This window comes from Entelurus aequoreus, linkage group LG13 (genome assembly GCF_033978785.1).
Source record: "Entelurus aequoreus isolate RoL-2023_Sb linkage group LG13, RoL_Eaeq_v1.1, whole genome shotgun sequence".
NCBI lineage: Eukaryota > Metazoa > Chordata > Actinopteri > Syngnathiformes > Syngnathidae > Entelurus > Entelurus aequoreus.
The window spans coordinates 46,718,902-46,742,018 of record NC_084743.1 but is presented as its reverse complement, the minus strand read 5'-3'; the positions used below and the strand labels follow the sequence as shown (position 1 = coordinate 46,742,018).

The 23,117-nt window shown below is 40.9% G+C and overlaps 1 protein-coding gene and 1 long non-coding RNA gene across 3 annotated transcripts in view; one reads left to right on the top strand and one right to left on the bottom strand.

Moving 5' to 3' along the window:
• Positions 1–8,472, bottom strand: part of LOC133663454 (uncharacterized) — a 56,342-nt gene extending 47,870 nt beyond the window's left edge. For both annotated transcript variants that reach the window (XR_009828354.1, XR_009828355.1), the window contains exon 1: positions 7,753–8,472. This is a non-coding gene — a long non-coding RNA (uncharacterized LOC133663454). The remainder of the gene's footprint in view (positions 1–7,752) is intronic.
• A 10,592-nt stretch (positions 8,473–19,064) lies between these two features.
• Positions 19,065–23,117, top strand: part of LOC133663453 (solute carrier family 12 member 9-like) — a 137,479-nt gene continuing 133,426 nt past the window's right edge. Inside the window, exon 1 of the mRNA XM_062067927.1 lies at positions 19,065–19,611. Coding sequence (XP_061923911.1) covers positions 19,392–19,611 — 220 coding nt within the window. The 5' untranslated portion in view covers positions 19,065–19,391. The remainder of the gene's footprint in view (positions 19,612–23,117) is intronic.

Here is a 23,117-nt window from a genome sequence, read left to right as displayed (position 1 = left end):
TCTAGCCGGGGGTAGCGGCTTAGCATGTCGAAGGACTGGTGGTGGAGGACGGGCTGGAGGTTGCGGCTTGGCAGGCCGAAAGACTGGTGGTGGCGGCCGGGATGGAGGTTTCTGCCTGGCTGGGCGCAGCCGAGCAGCCCCACCAGCACAGCTCCCGGCCCCAGCCCCCCCCCCCCTCAAGGGGAGGATACCAGACGCGCTCCTTGCGGTCTGGAACAGTTTTTAAGGGTGGGTGGCGGGAGGTCAGGAGGGGGGCAAAATCCTCCCCTCTAAATTGTCCAAAATGTCTTTTCCCATCCCCCACCTGAGGTCTTTTGGGAGGATGAGAGGAAAAAGTCACTGACATGGGCGGGGCTAGAGTCATAGGGGGCGGAGCTTGGCACTCAGAAGGAGACTGTGGCTGACATCTAAATTTCAAAAGAATGTCCTGATAATGTTTAATTTTAGAATTAAAGTCTTTAGGAGGTTGCTGACAGAAAGAGTCAGAAGAATTTAAAAAAAAATCTTCGTCTCTGACGTCATCCACAGTGGGCGGGATGACGTCATTCGTGCGGGTCTCCAGCTGACTGACAGCCCAATCGGTGAATTGCTTAGCAAAATGTGTGATGGGATTACCTAATTTTGGCGGCGAGGAATACTGGTCTGGCTGCATTTGCTTCGGTCCGGGGGAGGAGCTTGCGGGAGCGACGCGTCATGACGGCGAAAAGAAGCCTTTCTGGCTGGCTTCCGTCCTCGCCAGTGCGTCTCCATCTCCTCGTGGCCCGTCTGCGGAGGAACGATGCTGCTTTCGTTCTGTCACAATGAGGTGGTGCGCTTGCTGCGCGGTTGTTCTCCCAATGCAAAGGAACGGCTCCGGACGAAGGCGTAAGGTAGGAAGTGATTTATTTCTCATAAATCATCCAATAAACAAAACAACAAGGATGCGTGCCGAGCGCACGGGAAGCTAAGGAACTATTTCTTAGCATAGGCAAAAGACAAGGAACTCAAAAACTCACGTGACAATTGCATGGACCAAACACAACGAAAGCAGGACGAGTGACTGGCAAAGGCAACTTAAATAATGCCTCTGATTAGCGCTCGGGAAGCAGGTGAGCGGGCAAGCACTAATCAGAGACAGGTGCACACAAAGAGAGACCATGACAACCAAAACAAACTCCTGAAGTGCACAAAACAACTTAGGAAGTCCAAAACTAACAGAACATAACTAAACAAAACATGATCCGGACCACGGATCATGACAGTTTTGCATTGAACATTGAACAAGCAAGGCTTATATAACTTTATAGTGACATGCAAAATCGAGTTTCAAATAATAATAATAATAATTCAAAAATATCAATGGCATATCAAATACAATTTGATATGGAAAGTTTGGTGGTAGCGGGGGGTGTATATTGTAGCGTCCCGGAAGAGTTAGTGCTGCAAGGGGTTCTGGGTATTTGTTCAGTTGTGTTTATGTTGTGTTACGGTGCGGATGTTGTCCCGAAATGTGTTTGTCATTCTTGTTTGGTGTGGGTTCACAGTGTGGCGCATATTTGTAACAGTGTTAAAGTTGTGTATGTGGTCACCCTCAGTGTGACCCGTATGGCTTTTGATCAAGTATGCCTTGCATTCACTTATGTGTGTGTAGAAGCCGCATATATCATGTGACAAGGGCCGACACGCTGTTTGTATGGAGGAAAAGCAGACGTGACGACAGGTTGTAGAGAACGCTAAAGACAGTGTCTTTAAGGCACGCCCCCAATATTGTTGTCCGGGTGAAAATCGGGAAAAATTCGGGAGAATGGTTGCCCCGGGAGACTTTCGAGAGGGGCACTGAAAATCGGGAGGGTTGGCAAGTATGAGTATTAGCGGTGAATGCGGTGTTAGAGCGGCACCGCCGCTGTATAATACCGGCGGGCCAGCTCTAATGTTAATTTGATATTGCCTCAAGGGCCAAATGAAATTACACAGCGGGCCACATTTGGCCCGCGGGCCAGAGTTTGACACCCATGGTATATATCGATGTTGTCCGATTTATCCAGGTCATTGTATTTTCTCCATATTTTTTAGTCTTGGATTTGCAGTCCATTTTCTCTCTTTGTAGCTTGTAGATTTGATGTAAACTACATAGCCACGTGGTTCTAAAAGTAGCTAAACGACAGGAAAAGCTACTTGCTAAAAAAGTAGCTAAACTACTGCCAAGCTTCTGGAAAATGTAGTTAAGCTATGTAGCTTAGCTACATGTAGCTTTTTTCTGCCCATCACTGTATATATTTGTCAAGACGTGGACTTTGGGGTGTGTTGTTTTCCCGGAATGCAAAGGAAAGTTGGAGCGGGCAAGGCGTGACGGTAAGGACATTATTTATTTTAACACTAACAAAAAGAACAAACTAAAGGCGCGCACAAAGGCGGAGAACAAACTTGGCTATGAACAAAATTAACACATAAACAGACTAAGGACATGAAACAAAACTTACTTGGTCAAGCATGGAAAGATCATAGAACTATGGCATGGACAGTGTTGGGTTAGTTACTGAAAACCAGTAACTAGTTACAATTACTAGTTACTTTATTTCAAAAGTAACTCAGTTACTAACTCAGTTACTTACACCAAAAAGTAATGCGTTACTGTGAAAAGTAACTATTTAGTTACTTCTTTCCCCCCCCCTTTTTTTAAGGCTCCCATTAATGCCCTTTTAGCCTTCATTTCAGTACTGTTATTGCACTGGAGAATAATACAATCTGTTGATCAACTTGACATGCATTTGCATCACTGAACTCAGAAAGCAATGTGGTCTACATACAACACACAAAGACAAAGATATGTTTCAAAGGGCCAATTTATTTCAGGCCAGAAAAAATTGACAAAACTATTTTAAATAGCTGCAACATAATGGCACTTTAACTTTAACTCTAAGTAGATAGGATCTTCGATCCAAGACACAACTTACATTTAACTAAAATGTTATTTTCTTTGCGCTCGACAAAAGAAAAGTATTGAGAATGTCTCCATGTTAAAAAACTCGACTTCTGGCTTCGCCATGATGTCTTGTTAGTTGTTATGAGAGTAGCGTATGTGTGTGTGTGTGTGTGTGGCCCTTTAAGATATGACAGCATGAGAGGTGAGTGACGTCAGTGAGTGAGTGGGCGAGAGAGGTGAGGGAGCGGCGACAGTGAGTGCGTGTAGGTGCTCTAGCTTGGTGGATGGCTGCGTGCAATAAAGTCACAAAGTTGCAACAAACCGCCGGGTTCGTCATTCACCCTCAGCTGTAAAGACCCTCTTCCGGGTAAAGTGAAGGTTGTTAGACCCGAAGTACGGCTCTGGAGGAACGTCTCCCCTGCGGGGACGCGTGCTTTCTGTGGGTGGGGGAAAGCACGCCTCTTCTTTTCCACCGGAGCGCTCCAATAAAACACACTTAGATCTTCGGTTTCTGGCCGATACTACATAAAAATAACGTAAAATAACGCAGTAACGCATCATGCAGTAACGGTAACTGAGTTACTGTATATAAAAAAATAACACGTTAGATTACTAGTTACCGCCGAAACTAACGGCGTTACAGTAACGCGTTACTTAGTAACGCGTTAGTCCCAACACTGGGCATGGACGCGTAATCATGGAGGTATCAGAGTTAATGTTGCCAGGCTGACTTCCTGGCAACAATGGGCTTAAATAATACAGACATGATTTGTGACAGGTGCGCGAGTGCAAAACGTGAGACAGGTGAAACTAATGAGTAGTCATGGTGACAAGGCAAGGGAGTGAAAGCAGGAACTAAAAAGTGTCCAAAAACCAAGCAGAACATAACTAAACAAAAACATGATCAACAGACATGACAATATTTATATATATATATATATATATATATATATATATATATATATATATATATATATATATATATATATATATATATATATATATATATATATATATATATATATATATATATATATATATAGTGCTTTGAGAGGCTGGTAAAGGAACATATTGTCTCTAGACTTCCCCCCACATTCGACCCATACCAGTTTGCTTATCGCCCTAACCGCTCCACAGAGGACACCATCTCCTCTGCACTCCACCTGAGCTTAGAACATCGGGAAGGAAAGGACACACACGTGCAGATGTTGTTTCTGGACTTCAGCTCGGCGTTCAACACAATCATCCCGCAGCACTTGGTGAGCAAACTGGCCCCCCTTGGATTCAGTACTCCCCTATGCAACTAGCTGCTTGACTTCCTCACAGACAGACCCCAGTCTGTGAGAGTGGGCGACAACACCTCCAGTGTCATCTCCCTGAGCACCGGCTCCCCCCAGGGCTGCGTCCTTAGTCCACTGCTGTTCACGTTGATGACCCATGACTGCTGCGCCAGGTCCACTACTAACCACATTGTGAAGTATGCGGACGACACAACAGTAGTGGGCCTTATCTGTGACAACAACATGGACTACAAGGAGGAGGTGAAATATCTGGTTGACTGGTGCAGAACCAAAAACCTGGTCCTGAATGTCGACAAGACCAAGGAGATCATTGTCGACTTCAGTCCAGCCACACTCCACTCTTCATCAACGGCACAGCAGTGGAGATGGTAAGCAGCACCAAGTTCCTGAGGGTGCAGATAACTGACAATATGACCTGGTCCCTACACACCAGAGCTCTTGTAAAAAGAGCTCAGCAGCGCATGCACTTTTTGCGTCGGATGAAAAGAGCACAGCTCCCTCCCCCCATTCTCACCACATTCTACAGAGGCACTATAGAGAGCCTGCTGACCAACTGCATCTCTGTCTGGACTGGAGCCTGCAGTGCCTCAGACTGGAAGTCTCTGCAGAGAGTGGTGAGGACAGCGGAAAAGATCGTCAAGACTCCTCTTCCTCCTATCTGGGAAAACGCAAAAAGCCACTGCCTGACCAGGGCTCAGAAAATCTGTAGAGACTCCTCTCACCCCCACCAAGGACTGTTTTCACAGCTGGACTCTAGAAAGAGGTTCTGCAGCCTCCGTAGCAGAACCTTCAGGTTCTGTAACAGCTTCTTCCCTCAGGCCATAAAACTCTTGAACGCATCATAATAATCCCCTCAATTCCCCCCCAAAATGGATTAACTCGCTGGAATATAAGGACAATACAACATACATCCATAAACGTGGATGCATATGCAAAAGTGCAATATATTTATTTGTACAGTAATCTATTTATTTATATTTGCACCTTATTGCTCTTTTATCCTGCACTACAACGAGCTAATGCAACAAAATGTTGTTCTTATCTGTACTGTAAAGTTCTAATTTGAATGACAATAAAAGGAAGTCTAAGTCCAAGTGTAAGTCTAAATGCATATACTGTATATGTAGAGATATATATGTATATATATATAGGGCTGTCAAACGTTTAAAATAGTTATTCGCAATTAAAGATTGATATAATTTTTCATCATTAAAAAGTGTATCCTCGACGGATAATTTTCCAGTGTTTAATATCATGACTGGACAGTTAGTTAGCTTTAATGAAATGTGTTTTAAACTTTGTGCTTTTTAAACAGCTGAACACAAAATGGAAATAACATGCATTTAATGACCATAAAAATTAAAATAAATCTGCAGTACGTTGATTTTGTATTTTGGAGTAATACACAATTTTTTATTCCTGCTGTGCAAGTCCTTGCATTCAGAGGAGCTACACTATGTTTAGATACCAGCTTCACGCATTACTAACACAATAAAGTATGTGGATTGTTACGATCATGTTTTGACTTTCAAAGATGTTTGGTAATGTAATCTGCATGAATGTGTCTTAACCTTCTCTATTTATTAATACATTGTAATATTCAGCCTGTTAAAAATTATATAATTGTGGTGTTTCAGCCAGAACATGTTATAAAATAATTTACACAATATTTCCACTCAATGTGGAGGAGCAGCGGCTTTACTCTGAGCTCCTCCTGAATGACATAGATTTTTAACCTATCTCTAAGGGAGTACCCCGCCACTCGAAAGAGGAAACTAATTTCGGCCACTTGGACTCGTGATCCAGTCCTTCTGGTCATATTCCAAAGCTCATGACCATAGATGAGGATGAGTAAGTAGAAGGACCGGTAAATTGAGAGCTCTGCTTTGGGGCTCAACTCCTTCTTCACCACAACTGATGGATACAGGGTCTGCCTCACTGCAGATGCCGAACAATCCGCCTGTCGATCTTACGATCCACTCTTGCCTCACTTGTGAACAAGACTACGAGGTACTGGAACTCCTTCAGTTGGGGCAAGAACGCCTTCCTGACCCCGTGAATGGCACTCAACCCTTTTACGGGCGAAAACCGTGGACTCGGACTTAGAGGTACTAATTTTCATCCCGGTCGCTTCACACTCGGCCACGAACCGATCCAGTGAAAGCTGAAGATGCGGGCCAGATGAAGACAGCAGGACCACATCATCTGCAAAAAGCAGAGACCTAATCCTGCAGCCACCAAACTGGATCTCCTCAGCTACTTGGTTGCGCCTACAAATTCTGTCCATAAATGTTATGAACAGAATCGATGAAAAAGAGCAGCCCCGGCGAAATCCTACCCTCACTGGAAACGGGTCTGATTTACTGCCTGCAATGCGGACGAGGCTTTGACACTGATATTCTCTTAGCACTCTCCACAGGACTTCCCGAGGGACACGGTTGAATCCCTTCTCCAAGTCCACAAAACACATGTACACTGGTTGGGCAAACTCCCACGCACCCTCAAGGATCTTGCCGAGAGTATAGACCTGGTCCACAGTTCCACGACCAGGGCCAAAACCCCACTGCTCCCCCTGAATCCGAGGTTGGACTATACAGCGTAGCCTTCTCTTCAGTATACCTTACTGGGAAGACTGAGGAGTGTGATCCCGGGATAGTTTAAACACACTTTCTCGTTGCCCTTTTTAAATAGAGGAACCCGATGTTTAAGCAATGCTTCAGAATCTTGTCAACCAAGACAGTCCCACAGCATCCAGAGCCTTAAGGAACTCCGGGCGGATCTCATCCACCCCCGGGGCCCAGGCAACAAGGAGTTTTTTAACTACCTTGGCTACCACTAGAGAGTCGCCAGGCACTGCTTCCTCATTGGAAGGAGTTTTGACTCATTTCCAGCACGAAAGCAAAGCTTTGGTTAGTGAGCAAAGAAACAGGCAGCGAATGCCTGGAATATATCAGCCCTACAAAATGACAAACATCCCTTTTAATGCCATCCCCTGGCACATGTTGGTGTGTTTACGGCATATTCAGCTTGGTTAATTTGAATCAAAGCATGTTTTATTCTCTTTTACATGTAGCATTTCTTAGCTGTTGCCTGTTAAGCGTTCGCTTAAGTTCGCTGCATTGCATCTACGAACAATGTACAGTAAGAAGCATGTTGTCGGTTTACTTTTAGTCATGGCTAACCACAAAATGAATGAGTATTCTTTTCGGAGAGATAGCGCAAAGATCAAAGTATTTAAAAGCAACTATGGGCTTGTTTTTTCAGCGACGCGAAGCTGCAAAATGTGGAATTTGGAGACAAGCTATTTCGACATAAATGGCGTGCTTATATCCGAAATAAACCAGGTAAAACAAGACAACTGTCCATGGAGTTAGTGAAACATTCATGATGTAGTAATGTATGAAAGGTGCAAGTATTGCTTACATAAACTCACATTGCGCTGTGTCCTCATTTGCAACCAGAGAGTAGGTTTCCCCCTGACAGAGGACAGTGGGGCAATATATAGAATCAAAATACCCAATGTGCTTCAATAGATTTGAGAACTCTTACTTGCAGTTGATGTGGTTCAGAAGCCATCTCCCGTCTGCCAATGTCATCCTGGCTGGCACGTGTGAACTTCAGGGTGGGATATCGCGGGAGACAGGACAAAGCAGACGACCACGTCTCGCAGGGCAGCTCCACATGGTAGCCACACAGTGGACACAACACAGAGCAGCTCAAATTATGTCGGTGGGATCGACCAGACCGCTTGGCCTCTTGGGCAGACATACAGTGCACACACATGGTGTGAGAGCATGGCAGGATCAGGGTAACATTATTGGGTCTTTTACAAGCAGGACACCCGGACAGCTCCTGCAAACAATCTGTGTCCTTATTGTCACTCCCGTAAATACGTTTATTTTCTTTTTCATTTCTTCTGGGACAAAAAGCCAGTCCTGACATTATGATAATGAAAAAAATTCCACTCCCTCATATCTTTGTCTGTCAACAGTGTTGGAATTAAAGTATGTTTCTCCCCATGTGACGTTTGGAAAGAATTCAAAACATGAAAAAATACAATAATTCCATTTACTGTTTGAAAGCGTGGCTGTTTGTAAATGTCTCCAGGCCTCAGGCATCAGCTTTTCATCCTTTTTGTCAGATCTTTTGGTGTGCAGGACAGATATCCCGCTGAAGGCAAAAAAAAGAGAGACAAAATTCACTTTCATACCTCTGCAGAAGACTTAAAACTGAAGGATGCAAAGAAGACGTCCCAATGTTGTGCTAACTCCTCTGTTGTGGCTGCATTAGGTAGAATGAGAGCTGATAAAAGAGAATAAGAAGGGGGTGGTCGTGACAGAGGAGTGCAGCCTTTGAAAAGGCACTTACTGCTTGGTGTTGCTACGGTAACTGATCTTCCCATAGAGAAGGGCCGCCATACAAAATTGTGTGCTGCAAGGATCTCTTTTCTCGCAAAAATCTTATTTGGGTGGGTGTGTGAGCATATATAGTTAAATGAGCATTATTACCTTAGATTGTGTATTCATCAGAGCCGTTTTGCTGATAGAACAAAATAAGACAGTCTATTGTTTAAATATTGCAAGGATTCCTGCCATGGTTTGAACAATAGGTGGATTGGTGAATTGATTGAATTGTATGGATACCAAGGTAGTATTAATATAGGACTGATACTAGCATGATACAATCAAAAATCGTATTTTTACAAATATCAATTTTTTTGCAGGGATGTAAAAAATAATGAGTTATATTAATTCATGTGATTAATCACCAAAAAATTTGCATTAATCATGTATATATACAGATTAATCATGCAATTTATTTTGACCCCACATGATATTTTACCCTAACAGGTACCCCAAGATGGTAACCAAAAGGCAATGCGGGTTGTTACCCTCCTAACCATTTTTGGTTTCCAAAACGGTTTGATTACGTTAGCTTCTTGAGAAATAAAGCTAACCAAAAGCCACCCTAATTGGGTGGCCTTTGGTTAGCTTTTTCGTTACTCCTTGCTTCAAAAGGCAAGCAGTTTAGTGTTTCCTGGAACGTTACTTGTAATATGAATCAATCAATCAATGTTTATTTATACAGCCCTAAATCACAGAAGTCTCAAAGGGCTATATATATATATATATATATACAGATATATATATATATATATATATATATATATATATATATATATATATATATATATATATATATATATATATATATATATATATATATATATATACATATATATATATATATATATATATATATATATATATATATATATATATATATATATATATATATATATATATATATATATATATATATATATATATATATATATATATATATCCATCCATCCATCCATCTTCTTCCGCTTATCTGAGGTCGGGTCGCGGGGTCAGCAGCCTAAGCAGGGAAGCCCAGACTTCCCTCTCCCCAGCAACTTCTTCCAGCTCTTCCCGGGGGATCCCGAGGCATTCCCAGGCCAGCTGGGAGACATAGTCTTCCCAATATATATATATATATATATATATATATATATATAATATATATATATATATATATATATATATATATATATATATATATATATATATATATATATATAGTTGTGGTCAAAAGTTTAAATACACTTGTAAAGAACATAAGTCATGGCTGTCTTAAGTTTCCAATCATTTCTACAACTCTTATTTTTTTGTGATAGAGTGATTGAAGCACATACTTGTTTGTCACAAAAAACATTCATGAAGTTTGGTTCTTTTATGAATTTATTATGGGTCTACTGAAAATGTGACCAAATCTGCTGGGTCAAAAGTATACATACAGCAATGTTAATATTTGGTTACATGTCCCTTAGCCAGTTTCACTGCAATAAGGCACTTTTGGTAGCCATCTACAAGCTTCTGGCAAGCTTCTGGTTGAATTTTTGACCACTCCTCTTGACAAAATTGGTGCAGTTCAGCTAAATTTGTTGGTTTCCTGACATGGACTTGTTAACATTGTCCACACGTTTAAGTCAGGACTTTGGGAAGGCCACTCTAAAACCTTAATTATAGCCTGATTTAGCCATTCCTTTACCACTTTTGACGTGTGTTTTGGGTCATTGTCCTTTTGGAACAACCACCTGCGACCAAGACCCAACCTCAGGGCTGATGATTTTAGGTTGTCCTGAAGAATTTGGAGGTAATCCTCCTTTTTCATTGTCCCATTTACTTTCTGTAAAGCACCAGTTCCATTGGCAGCAAAACAGGCCCTGAGCATAATACTACCACCACCATGCTTGGCGGTAGGAACGGTGTTCCTGGGATTAAAGGCCTCACCTTTTCTCCTCCAAACATATTGCTGGGTATTGTGGCCAAACAGCTAAATTTTTGTTTCATCTGACCACAGAACTTTCCTCCAGAAGGTCTTATCTTTGTCCATGTGATGTCAGATGAAACAAAAATGGAGCTGTCTAATACAATTGTTGTGCAGAGGTAACCGTTTAACCACAGTATAACGTTTGGGTTGTTTTGTTGTCTGAATATTTGGTGAGCGTTAGGCTTTGCTAGGTTTCTGTTTAACCGTAAGGGTTCTAACTCCCCATTGGAGAACCCTAACCTAACATTCTTTTAATGCTATGTGTTAACTAGGTGGTAAGGGGTGCCGAATGTAAAAGGCCAGTCACACCTTTCTAGCAGATATATTTCTCACATTTAACATTTAGGTTTAGATTCAACATTTAGAGTTAACATATAGATTTATATCTAAAATTTAGGTTTAGATCTAACATTTAGATTTAAATTTAACATTTAGACTTACAAAAGTATATTTAATATTTAGATATATGTAGAGTAAACATTTAATTTAAACTTAAATGTGATGAAAATTAGCTAAATGTGAGAAAAGTTAGTTACATCTGAGAAAAGTGAGTTGAATATGAGAAATATATCTGCTAGAAAAGTGTGACTGAACTTTTACATTCGGCAAGCCATCGAGTGGGCACGCGTGAACGTGGCACAATTTTATTTATTTAACCATTATTTAACGAGGAACAATCCCAATGGCTCGGACAAGAGTGGATCCACAACAATAAAGAACTGTCATGGCCATACAAATGCATATTAGCATTCGGCAGATAAAGCCCCAGGTCATTCATACAACTAATAAACAAAATAAGTTTTCCAACACAAGCCCGGCAATACTGTGGATTGTCACAAAGTCTGACGCATGTCCGTCATATTTAATGCTGTTAGTTCTCATACAGAAATAATTAGAAAACCAAGCAACTGCCTCCTTGGACAATCCTGAACAAATTAGTCTTTTATTTCTAATAGCATGTTTAACAGTATCATAAGCCTTTGATAGGTCAATGAAAAGTCATTTGTTGTAAAAGTGTCCATTAAAAGAGCTAAATAAATGTTATCCATGACAAAAGGTGTTTTGTTCAATACTATCACTAACAGTAGCATGTAGCTCTATTTATCCCTTTTTATGTTGCACAGATGCAGACGGCCCATGAATTCTAATGGGTAGGAAGTCTTGCTGGTGTGACACTCAATGGAAAAGTTTCTCCAGACTTTATTAGCAAAACAGCGTGTTGTGCAGGTGCCACCTGTTGCCGTTTTAATCAGGCCCTACGCCAGTCCTCCCTCCCTGATTTGGGAATTTTTGTTTTACATCTAGGACTTACCGTATTTTTCGGAGTATAAGTCGCACTGGAGTATAAGTCGCACCGGCCGAAAATGCATAATAAAGAAGGAAAAAAACATATATAAGTTGCACTGGAGTATAAGTCGCATTTTTTGGGGACATTTATTTGGTAAAACCCAACACCAAGAATAGACATTTGAAAGGCAATTTAAAATAAATAAAGAATAGTGAACAGCAGGCTGAATAAGTGTACGTTATATGACGCATAAATAACCAACTGAGAACGTGCCTGGTATGTTAACGTAACATTTTATGGTAAGAGTCATTCAAATAACTATAACATATAGAACATGCTATACGTTTACCAAACAATCTGTCACTCCTAATCGCTAAATCCCATGAAATCTTATACGTCTAGTCTCTTACGTGAATGAGCTAAATAATATTATTTGATATTTTACGGTAATGTGTTAAAAATTTCACACATAAGTTGCTCCAGAGTATAAGTCGCACCCCCGGCCAAACTATGAAAAAAACTGCGACTTATAGCCCGAAAAATACGGTAATTTACAACATCTGGAATCTGTCATATTGGGGCTGCATCCTGTCATGATCCTTCATGACTGCAGGTTTTGTGTTGTGTCTTTACTGTGATTGTTCCCGTTTTCAGTGCTTCCACAGGAAGTAGCAACTAAGGGAAAAAGGAGTTCTTCCTCACCACAGTCTCCTGTTACAATTATAGGAAGCTTTATTTGCCAGAGCCGCCTGACTCATTGTACACCTGCACTTTGCATGCTGTCTCTACATTCCGGGGTTTTGCAAACAATCGCAATGCTTCAGCGTGACAAGTGCGGTCTTTAATGCAAGCGGAGGACTCGACGGAAGTAAAACAGGCGACCCACTGCAGCAGCCCAGAAAAAAGATTGTTAATGCCAGAGGGGGAGCGGTGTGGTCATGGAGCTCTGTGCGCATACAGAATCGCCTGTGGCATGGGCATATCCGTTTCACAATGCTTCAAGATGAACCGCTGTTGCTCTTTTTCTTGATTTGATATGCAGCAGAGTCTACTTTTTACAAACCCCGTTTCCATATGAGTTGGGAAATTGTGTTAGATGTAAATATAAACGGAATACAATGATTTGCAAATCCTTTTCAACCCATATTCAATTGAATGCACTACAAAGACAAGATATTTGATGTTCAAACTCATAAACTTTTTTTTTTTTTTGCAAAAAATATTTAACTTAGAATTTCATGGCTGCAACACGTGCCAAAGTAGTTGGGAAAGGGCATGTTCTCCACTGTGCTACATGGCCTTTCCTTTTAACAACACTCAGTAAACATTTGGGAACTGAGGAGACACATTTTTTAAGCTTCTCAGGTGGAATTCTTTCCCATTCTTGCTTGATGTACAGTTTAAGTTGTTCAACAGTCCGGGGGTCTCTGTTGTGGTATTTTAGGCTTCATAATGTGCCACACATTTTCAATGAGAGACAGGTCTGGACTACAGGCAGGCCAGTCTAGTACCCGCACTCTTTACTATGAAGCCACATTGATGTAACACGTGGCTTGGCAGTGTCTTGCTGAAATAAGCAGGGGCGTCCATGGTAACGTTGCTTGGATGGCAACATATGTTGCTCCAAAACCTGTATGTACCTTTCAGCATTAATGGCGCCTTCACAGATGTGTAAGTTACCCATGTCTTAGGCACTAATACACCCCCATACCATCACAGATGCTGGCTTTTCAACTTTGCGCCTATAACAATCCGGATGGTTCTTTTCCTCTTTGGTCCGGAGGACACGACGTCCACAGTTTCCAAATACAATTTGAAATGTGGACTCGTCAGACCACAGAACACTTTTCCACTTTGTATCAGTCCATCTTAGATGAGCTCAGGCCCAGCGAAGCCGACGGCGTTTCTGGGTGTTTTTGATAAACGGTTTTCTCCTTGCATAGGAGAGTTTTAACTTGCACTTACAGATGTAGCGACCAACTGTAGTTACTGACAGTGGGTTTCTGAAGTGTTCCTGAGCCCATGTGGTGATATCCTTTACACACTGATGTCGCTTGTTGATGCAGTACAGCCTGAGGGATCGAAGGTCACGGGCTTAGCTGCTTACGTGCAGTGATTTCTCCAGATTCTCTGAACCCTTTGATGATATTACGGACTGTAGATGGTGAAATCCCTAAATTCCTTGCAATAGCTGGTTGAGAAAGGTTTTTCTTAAACTGTTCAACAATTTGCTCACGCATTTGTTGACAAAGTGGGGACCCTCGCCCCATCCTTGTTTGTGAATGACTGAGCATTTCATGGAATCTACTTTGATACCCAATCATGGCACCCACCTGTTCCCAATTTGCCTGTTCACCTGTGGGATGTTCCAAATAAGTGTTTGATGAGCATTCCTCAACTTTATCAGTATTTATTGCCACCTTTCCCAACTTCTTTGTCACGTGTTGCTGGTATCAAATTCTATAGTTAATGATTATTTGCAACAACAAAAAAAGATTATCAGTTTGAACATCAAATATGTTGTCTTTGTAGCATATTCAACTGAATATGGGTTGAAAATGATTTGCAAATCATTGTATTCCGTTTATATTTACATCTAACACAATTTCCCAACTCATATGGAAACGGGGTTTGTAAATGTTAACATCACAGATGATCACCCTCGTTTGATTGTGGCAGCCACAATCGTGAAATTTGATTGATTGATTGTAGCCCCTTAGTCTACGACAACAATTACATAACATAGGAGCTTATGCGGAACCAAATTCATGAACAAAGAGGAACTCGGATTAAAATTTAGCCCTGGGCTTTTTGGTTTAGAAATACCCACTACAATCCGCACGCAGGTATACGCCAAATCGCCCCATTGATGTACATCCAAACACATAAACCCTTAATAACACCACTTTACTGAACAGTGTCTTTATATCCTGGAACCCTAAATGAATAAATCACTTCACCGTGCTTTTATCACTCGCTCTTAAGAAGGTTACTTGAGTAAGGATTTGAAATTCAGGACTGTTTATCATACACTCAAAGAGGTACAATAATGCAACTATCATGGCATTGGCAGGCTGACAGCCAAGTACTGCAGGTCACTCACAAATCACACACTGGAAAGCTCCATACGAGGAAAACGACAAAAGATGCATCAATTATTCATTCCTGGGCCTCTGTAGCCTCTCACATGGGACCATTGGGCTAGGTAGTCCTGACAGTCAAGCCATTGACTGAGCCAATACATCTCCACCTATCTGCTTCTGTTATCTGTTGTCTGCAGCGGCATGACCCCGATCCTGGGACGGGACAGTTACCATAGTTCCCAATGCAAGGCGCAGTAAAAGAAACAACAACAAAATAATCGCAAAAAAATCGTCCAATATTGATCGGCCTGCTGGCAAAACTCACTGATGGTCAGTTCACCCATGGTCATAAAAGATGAACATGATACAAAACAGAAGTATACGAATTATAGGATTAGTTAACTCAACACAATCGATTCACAACCAAATCACAACTAAAGTACTTTTACCCATCCAGTTTCTGTACAGTTGTTCTTTATTAGGGTCATTAGTGAGCAGATGCCAATCCCAGCTGGACACATGTAGACAAAGAACCATTCACACCTATGGACAATGGACTATGGATAATTTGGCCCCCATTTACACTAAGGTTATCCAGGGTAAATCCCACCTAACCTTATCCGTGTCCACACACAACAATGCCACCCATCCTCCCTCCGTCCGCCGGCGCAACACACGTCATAGTCACCTCCAGTGTTGCTTTGTGTGCAAGTTCCTAAATTTAACTTATCTGAACAATATCCAGTGTTGTGGTATTTCAATTTACTGGAATCCAGTGCGCTGTGGGGCCCTATTGTAGTGAATCACACCTCAGCCATCATAAATTAATCAAATCTTTATTAGACACGTAAACAATGTGATAAATAACATTTTACATCAATCAAAATATGGATGTAGATATCTGGTCAGGACACTCCTCACTCGTTTGCCTTCACCTTCATTGTCCATTCGTTTTTGGTGACTTTATATACTCTGGACCTAGACGTTGAGTCCGCAACATACATGGCGGACAATAACTGATATCGTCTGCTTTGCCAGTCCAAATGCATTCGCTGTTTTCCGTAGTTTTCCCTCGACGGCCAGGTAATACAAAGCACACGCTACCTTTTATATTACATCCACGGGAGCCCGCATTCCCGTTGACTCTCCTTCGACAAATGGACAAGGTTTTTCAGTAAGTAGAATCACAAAATAATAAATGTAACATAATTAATACATACATTTGTAACCTTTCCTGAAACAACTCCAAATGGGGCTCTAGTTCCACATCTGCCTTATGATACCATGTAGCACCAATACTGTGCGCCACCATATTCTTATCAGTGAATGAGCAGGAAGGGACTAGGAATATGTCTAATATTAAGTGCCTTGTCATTTATTAAGAGAGAATTTAAATGCACTTTTTAGCAAAACTGGACCCTACGGATCGAGGGGCACGCACAGCATGTGAAGTTAAAAAACAACAATTTAACCAAAATATTAGTAAATGTTTTGTATGGAGTCAATACAACAAAGTTTATGGTTTATGAAACCTTTACCTGTTAGTGATAATTAAAATAAAGACGAATTTAACCCATTTGCTCATAGACCAGTTTAGTTAGGTCCAGATGAAAAACTACTATATATCCTGGATTCCATCCAAGGGGTCTGGGTCTTTCTGTGTGAAGTTTGCATGACTGCGTGGGTTCCCTCCGGGTACTCCGGCTTCCTCCCACCTCCAAAGACATGCACCTGGGGATAGGTTGATTGGCAACACTAAATTGGCCCTCGAGTGTGAATGTGAGTGTGAATGTTGTCTGTCTATATGTGTTGGCCATACGATGAGGTGGCGACTTGTCCAGGGTGTACCCCGCCTTCTGCCTGACTACAACTATGATAAGCCTCAGCCCTCCGTGACCCCAAGAGGGTCAAGAGGTAGAAAACGGATAAATGGATAGATGTATTTAAGGCTCTTAAATCTAGACTAGATTACCTCACAGACCCTGAATATTCATAAAAACAGTTTGTGATTTGTGAAACCTTTATTATATATATTTTTTAAACACAATAAAGACACATTTAACCATTTTTAGTTGTAGGTAAATTACAAACTGTGTTTTAATGAACCTTCAGGGACTGTGGGGTAATCTAGTTTTTTGTAGTTTTGAAAACTTTACATAGCGTTTTTTAATCTAGACCTGGACTAATCTGGAGATGCCCAAAAAATGGTTTATTGATTTTCACAAATAGAATGAAAGTTTTAAAAACCACACATTTTGTTATAGCAACTCTACAAGTTGTGATACATTGTTGTTTTTTGTCCTTATTTTGCACTCGTGACATAATTATTCAATGATCATGACTCCTGCTCATTGAGAAATCACAATAAACAAAAACAACAACAACAACAACAGAAACATTATACAAATAGAGCAAAAGACACAATCTGGCGCAAATCTGAACTTTTTATCCAAATTACACATTTATTTTTATCCATAATGTTTTATTTTAGCCTTTTTACAAAATGTTTATGGTAGTGATTATGGTATTAATTCAAATTTAAAATGTCTTCAGGACAAGGGAAGCGGCAGGCGTCCCAAATACTGTGGTTTGATTGGTTAGAACGAAACATGTGATTATACAAATAGATCAGTGGTGTCCAAAGTGCGGCCCGGGGGCCATTTGCGGCCCGCAGCTAATTGTTTACCGGCCCGCCACACATTATGCAAAAATTGCAAAATTGATAGTATTGCAAAAATAAAAATAAACATTTAAAAAAGTGGAATGAGGTGAAATCTAACGAGAAAAAGTTGCAACGTTGACACAAAGCTGCCATGCAGGCTGTTTTTGTTTCTTTTGTCTTTCTTTATTTTTCATTTTTTTGCCGTTGCTCAAAAAAAAAAAAGACAAAAAATCTATGTTATAATGAATTATTGACCTATTCATGGCTCCAATTACTTCAAAAATTTCATTTTAAAATTTTTTATGTGGAAAAAATATTGCATATATTGTGTGGTTGCCATATAAAAACATCAATGTTTTCTTTGACACAAAAGAGTATAAAAACAAACAAAATAATAGTTTAAACGTAAAATCGACAGATATATCTGAAGTTGATCTTGTAACTTAAGTGTTGAAAGTAAATAAAACCTAATAAAAATGTATCACTTTATGAGTGGGGGACCTTTTGGATCCCAAATATATTTAGTGGGATTTTATTAATATTTTCACTGTGATTACTCAAAAACATTAAATTAAAATCAACGGTGTCCTGCATTATTGATCTTTTAGAGCTCTAATTACTAAATACTGCATATTTCCAGTTTTACTATAAAAAACAAAGTTGTCTTTGACAGAAAAGGCATAAAACCTTTTTTTTTAAAAACTTTTTATCAACCTGAAGTTGATATAGAGATTTACTGTAAGCGTTAAATAAAACATAATAATAATAATTTGACTTATTTTTAACATTTTAATGACTGAGACCCTTTATGGTCCCCGGGAGCCCTAAAGGTTAAAAAAATCCATATATTTTGTTATGGTTTGAAAATGGAAAATATCAAAATGGCCCCTGCATGCTTAAATTTTTCCGTGTGCGGCCCTCAGTGGAAAAAGTTTGGACACCCCTGAAATAGATCAAAAGGCACAATCTGGCGCAAATGTGAAATTTTGATCTAAATTACCCATTTATTTATATCCATACTGTTTTATTTTAGTCTTTTTTTTACAAAATGTTTATGGTATTGGTTACGGTATTAATTCAAATTTAAAATGTATTTAGGACAAGGCGTCCCAAATACTGTGTTTTGATTGGTTAGAACGAAACATGTGATTGCGAGAAAATGGTTCAAAACACTCTTGCCATTGACAACACAAGGATTTTAAACTCTAGTAAAGTATCACAAAATACAACAACTGCACCCGGAAATTGTCGTTTCATCCCGAAAATAATTGTTAATGTTAGTCCAGTACTAACGCTGGTATTGAAACTAATTTATGACGTTAAGTAAAGTATAAACAAACGTTATTTGCCACATATCATTAAAGTAAAAATAATACACCGGTTGTTTTTTTTTATTAGGGGTCTTAATTTGAAAATCCGAATCCGGAAATACGTGCTAATGGCGTAGTTTTGATGGTTTGTGCATCACATGACACTTTTGAGGAGAAATGAATCAGAACTGAAGTATTTACGGACTTGGACCTGACTTTTAAAGTATTTGTAAAGGTCGCTGAAATTAGTTAGAGTTAACTATAGAAACCGAGTTTTCTCAATTTATTTATTTGCAAAAACCTCCCCCCGCCCGGCGTCCCTATGTTGTCAAGGAGGAAGCGTACTTTTGAGCCACGAGTGACCAGAACGTGTCACTGATTAACTTAAGTGATGATAGTTTTACAGGCGTGTTATCTGCGAAATTATTCAATGGCATATTGAGAAGAAAAATAGGTGTTATTGTTTGATACGAGCGAAGTTAGTCAGGATGTCAGAGCGGACTCCGCTCCTCCACTACCGTCTGTTGACCAGCGTCAATGAATCCGAGCGGCGGGCTCCTTTAGCCGGCCTGGCCCGGGAGAAGACGCCGGCCGGTCCCCGGCCCCGGTTCTCCCACTCGAAGCAACCGAAGAAACTATCCACCTTCTTCGGTGTGGTCGTCCCCACCTTGCTGTCGATGTTCAGCGTGATTGTATTTCTGAGAATAGGTAAGTCTATTATTTTTGTTGAACTTTATGATTAATACTCTTCATAAAATTAAGGGTCCCAAAGTGCGACCCTGGGGCCATTTCTGGCTCGCAGCTCTATTTTATTAGTCTATAATTAGGCCAATAATGTAAGTATAAAGACAACAGAAAAATATGTGCCTATTACATTTCAACAAAAGTGTAAATGGATACATTTTACAACAGAAAGTAAACCGATATTAACAGTAAACTAGCAAGTAAATTAAGAATAGTTTTGATAAATGCAAATGGTAAATGGGTTGTACTTCTAGAGCGCTTTTCTACCTTCAAGGTACTCAAAGCGCTTTGACAGTATTTCCACATTCACCCATTCACACACATTCACACACTGATGGCGGGTGCTGCCATGCAAGGCCCTAAGCACGACCCATCAGGAGCAAGGGTGAAGTGTCCTTACACAACGGACGTGACTAGGTTGGTTGAAGCTGGGGATCAAACCAAGAACCCTCATGTTGTTGGCACAGCCACTCTCCCAACCGCGCCACGCCGTCCCTGTGGGTTAAGAGAATACATGTTTCGTACAGGGGGAGGAGACGGCACAGACCACAAGGGAGTCATATATATATATATATATATATATATATATATATATATATATATATATATATATATATATATATATAAATAACAAATAATAATATTAATAAACAAGGGTATGGAGTGTGACTTCATCCAACAGTGGGTATGGTGCACGACTATGTGTGAATTAACTGTTGTGTGTTACCGGGAGTGTTGAGCGAGATGCGGAAGTCCCGGAGGGGAAAGGCAGGCTCGAATGTCCGTGTCCAGGCGGGAGGTCGAGATCTAAGGGGCAGCCAGAGACCCGAAGGGGTAACACAGGGGAGATGAGACGCACAGCTAGTGATGGGTCCGGCAACACCGATGCATCGGCGCATGCGTCGAGCTCATAGAGCGATACCCTGTGTCGGTGCGCGTATCGCTTTTAGAAAGTCACGTGACCGAACACGAGCTGTTTTGGTCACGTGACCGCTCATGAGCTGTTCTGGTCACGTGGCCGCTCATGAACTGTGCGCGCCAAACTGTGTTTATTAGGAAGCGGCGCAATGCGTGTTGTTGATGAACACCGTTAGGGCCGCTTGTTGTCACTGTCACTCAAAGTTGCATTTCAAAATTACACAGAATAAATGTGTTTATTTTGTTTAGAAGTCAGATGGGTTTGATTTGGTGCGCGGCATATATTTGCTGTGCGGCGCACGGTGTGCGCGGAGGACACTTGAGCACTGCGCAATTGCGCAGGCGCGCACCTTAGAGGGAACGTTGCTCACAGGGCACAGAGGAGGCGTCAGTGCGATACAGTTCGCGTATCGGTCACGTGACCAAAGCAGCTCATGATCGGTCACGTGACTTTCTAAAAGCGGTACGCGCACCGACACAGGGTTTCGCTCTATGAGCTCGACGCATGCGCCGATGCATCTGTGTTGCGGGACCCATCACTACTGTTACTAGAGAAGGTACAGGAATGACAGCGTGGCGAAGTTGGTAGAGTGGCCGTGCCAGCAATCGGAGGGTTGCTGGTACTGGGGTTCAATCTCCACCTTCTACCATCCTAGTCACGATACATGTTCACATTACTTGACTGTATCTAAAAAAGATAAAAATATATTTTTATTTAAATGAAGATATGAAATAATCATAAATGAAATACAATGACTTGGTTTATATTATTGTATATACTAGGTCATAAAATCAGTGTCAGTTGAGTCGGTCCATAGGTTGCCTGTAGGGATTTTTAATGTCCAGCAGATGTCAGTATTTAGTGACACAGTATCGACACAGTATCAATACAGTTTTGCAATGTGTCGAAACACTTCATGAGGCCTCATCAACCCATCACTACGCACAGCTAATGCAGACTGCAGGAAGGAAGACACAAGACCAATCAAACACGATGGTGGCGAACACACAGAGAGAGAGAGCAAGGTTACATAGCGCTAGATGATTGCTTACGGTACTCGAACAGATGACTACGTTCTGGCGCCGGATAGCAGGTTGTGCAGGCTTATGAAAGCGGTCCTCTGATCAGCAGCAGGTGCGCTGATTGCTGGAGATTGATTGCAGCTGCTTGTTGCCGCCGAACTGACACGCGCTTGGCGCGCTCCTGGAAGTGCGCTCCTGGAGGTGCGCTGCTGGAGGTGCGCTCGTCAGAGCTTACAGATGAGTGAGCATTGACATGCGCCCGGGCCGTGACAATACAACTGAAAATTACACAATATTTTACTACATTCGTCAGCAGCTAAATTAGGAGCCTTTGTAACCTATTTTAAAATGGTTCTATTATCATTTATATACCAAAATATATATGGTAATCCAGTACATATTTTTTTGCAAGAGACTGCAGATATAGATATCAAGATATAGATTATAGGCCATATTACCCATCCATAAAGAAGACCAAATTGTGGGAACAGTTTAAGCCAGGGGTGTCAAACTCATTTTAGATCGGGGGCCACATGGAGAAAAATCTACTCCCAAGTGGGCCAGACTGGTAAAATCACGGCACGATAACTTAAAAATAAAGACAACTTCAGATTGTTTTCTTTGTTTAAAAATAGAACAAGCACATTCTGAAAATTTACAAATCATAATGTTGTTGGGGTTTTTTTACACTTACATGTTGCGGTTAATAGTATTCTATCTTTATTTGTCGTTATTTATACTTTCTGAATAAATCATGTGATAGTGTTCATCAGTCAACTCATTGGTGTTAATTTTCAATCTAAAAATATCAGAATCAAATTACAGGCTGTTATTTATGTAGTTTGCTCATTTTCCTTGACTGGTGCACTGTTTTTTTGTTGTTTTTTTACATATGTAGCATAATCTACAAAGATACAAAGAATTGCTATTGCGACATCTAGTGGACACATTTAGAACAGAACATTTCGGCTCATTTTTATACATGAGCAAACTCATCCCGCGGGCCGGATAAAACCTGTTCACGGGCCTAATCCGGCCCGCGGGCCGTACGTTTGACACCCCTGGTTTAAGCATTACCCACATATGCGGTCCTCTCCAAGGTTTCTCATAGTCATTCACATTGATGTCCCACTGGGGTGAGTTTTCCTTGCCCGTATGTGGGCTCTGTACCGAGGATGTCGTTGTGGCTTGTACAGCCCTTTGAGACACTTGTGATTTAGGGCTATATAAATAAACATTGATTGATTGATTGATTGATTAAAAATAATATAATTCCACTTCTTTCCTTTCCAGACACCCAAAAATATGAACTCAAAAACCTACCGGATTTTCCGGACTATAACCCGCTTCTTTTTTTCCTACACTTTGTATCTTGCGGCTTATAAAACGGTGCAGCTAATTAATGTAGTTTTCTTCGCTAACAGCCATAATGTTTGGTTTTCAACAAGTATTTTTCAGAAAACACCAATAGAGACTGAAAATGTGTGTTATTGTTTGTGCTATGGCGCTACCTATTGGATGAGTTCGCT